This window comes from Mirounga leonina, unplaced genomic scaffold (assembly GCF_011800145.1).
Source record: "Mirounga leonina isolate KUSES-001 unplaced genomic scaffold, KU_Mleo_1.0 Mir_170, whole genome shotgun sequence".
NCBI classification, from domain to species: Eukaryota; Metazoa; Chordata; class Mammalia; order Carnivora; family Phocidae; genus Mirounga; species Mirounga leonina.
This window is the reverse complement of record NW_023270433.1, coordinates 21,457,495-21,458,901: the sequence shown is the minus strand read 5'-3', so window position 1 is coordinate 21,458,901 and position 1,407 is coordinate 21,457,495. Positions and strand designations below refer to the sequence as shown.

At 42.9% G+C, this 1,407-nt stretch overlaps 1 protein-coding gene across 1 annotated transcript in view; it reads left to right on the top strand.

The window, feature by feature from the left end:
• Positions 1–747: 747 nt before the first annotated feature.
• Positions 748–1,407, top strand: part of ZNF483 (zinc finger protein 483) — a gene marked incomplete at its 5' end in the record, with an annotated part of 9,808 nt that continues 9,148 nt past the window's right edge. The window contains one exon of the mRNA XM_035016601.1: positions 748–1,165. Within this exon, the coding sequence (XP_034872492.1) occupies positions 748–1,165 (418 nt within the window). The remainder of the gene's footprint in view (positions 1,166–1,407) is intronic.

Below are 1,407 nucleotides of genomic sequence, written 5' to 3'. Positions count from 1 at the left end.
ATCGGGCAGCTAGAGCTCAAGAGGTGAGGTCTTCAGGGCAGGGTCTCTAGATCATCATGCATGGCCTCTGCATTTGAATTTTATCTTGGGACAAATGGGGGGAGGGTGATAGGACCCGGGTTTGCATATTAGAAGGAACCCTGGGGCTGCAGTCTGAGACTGGATTGAAGAAACCTGTACATGGGTAGTTTAAGAAGGATAGAATGGAGAGGTTCTTAAGAAATAAAAATGCCAGAACTTGGTTATTGATTATGTGAGAAATTTGAGAGGCAAATAGGAAATCAGGCTTGTGGGTTGAGCACCTGGAGGGAAATGGATGGCCCGTCACTGCAGCAGTTCGGGAGCTGATGAATAAATTTGTGACTGGATTTTCTTGTAGCCATGAGCCTTTTCTCATGTGTTTTGCTTATGAGGAGTATTTAAGTCAGAAGAAACTGTTTTCTTGGAGGGTATCTTTAATTACCGTTAAAATCTCCTCCACTTCTCACCTAGACCTTTAATGTAGCAGCTGGGCAGGGCAGTTCTAGGCCTCTGTGTATGTCTACATATATCTGAACCAAACCAAGAACAATGTTTTTAGGAGTAATAATTTGTTTTACTTAATATCTTCTATTTCTTGACAGTTTCTGCAAGACCATTAGCTGAATGTTTGGAACCCTTGATATTTTGCTGCCAATAGTGCCTGCTGGTGGACTGTACTGATAATTCAACTAGAGTCTAAAGGGAATTGGATTCCTCTGCTGATACACATTGCAAGCTGTAGTAGCCTTGAATAAGATGACAGCCATCTCCCCAGACCCTCAAACTCTGGCCTCAAGTGAACCAAGCAAGGTCCTGAGAATGGATACTCCTGGGGATCAAGAAGCTATCCTGAGAGGAGACAGTACTGACCCAGAGACTTTCAGACAGAGATTCAGATGGTTTTGTTACTCAGAAGTGACTGGACCCAGAAAAGCCCTAAATCAACTCTGGGATCTCTGCATTCAGTGGCTGAGACCAGACATCCACACGAAAGAACAGATTTTAGAGCTTTTGGTATTTGAGCAATTCCTGACCATTTTGCCTGGGGAGATCAGATTTTGGGTAAAGTCACAACATCCTGAGAGCAGTGAGGAAGTGGTGACCCTAATAGAGGATTTGACCCAAATGCTTGAAGAAAAGGAAGGTGAGATTTATAGATGGCAGGAGGATGAGGGAGCAATCTCCTCAAGGTGTGAAAGTAAACTCCTCCAAAGAAAGCAATTGATTGCTAAAAAGGAGTCTTTAAGTTTGGGGTTGAGACTGGCTTTGGATCAGCCCTACCTTTTACTGTGTTATCTTGGGCAAGCTGTGTAACCCCTCGGAAACTTTTTTTTTTTTTTTAATCTATGGAAAGGGATTCCCATCTGCTTAGTCTTTTTTTTTTTT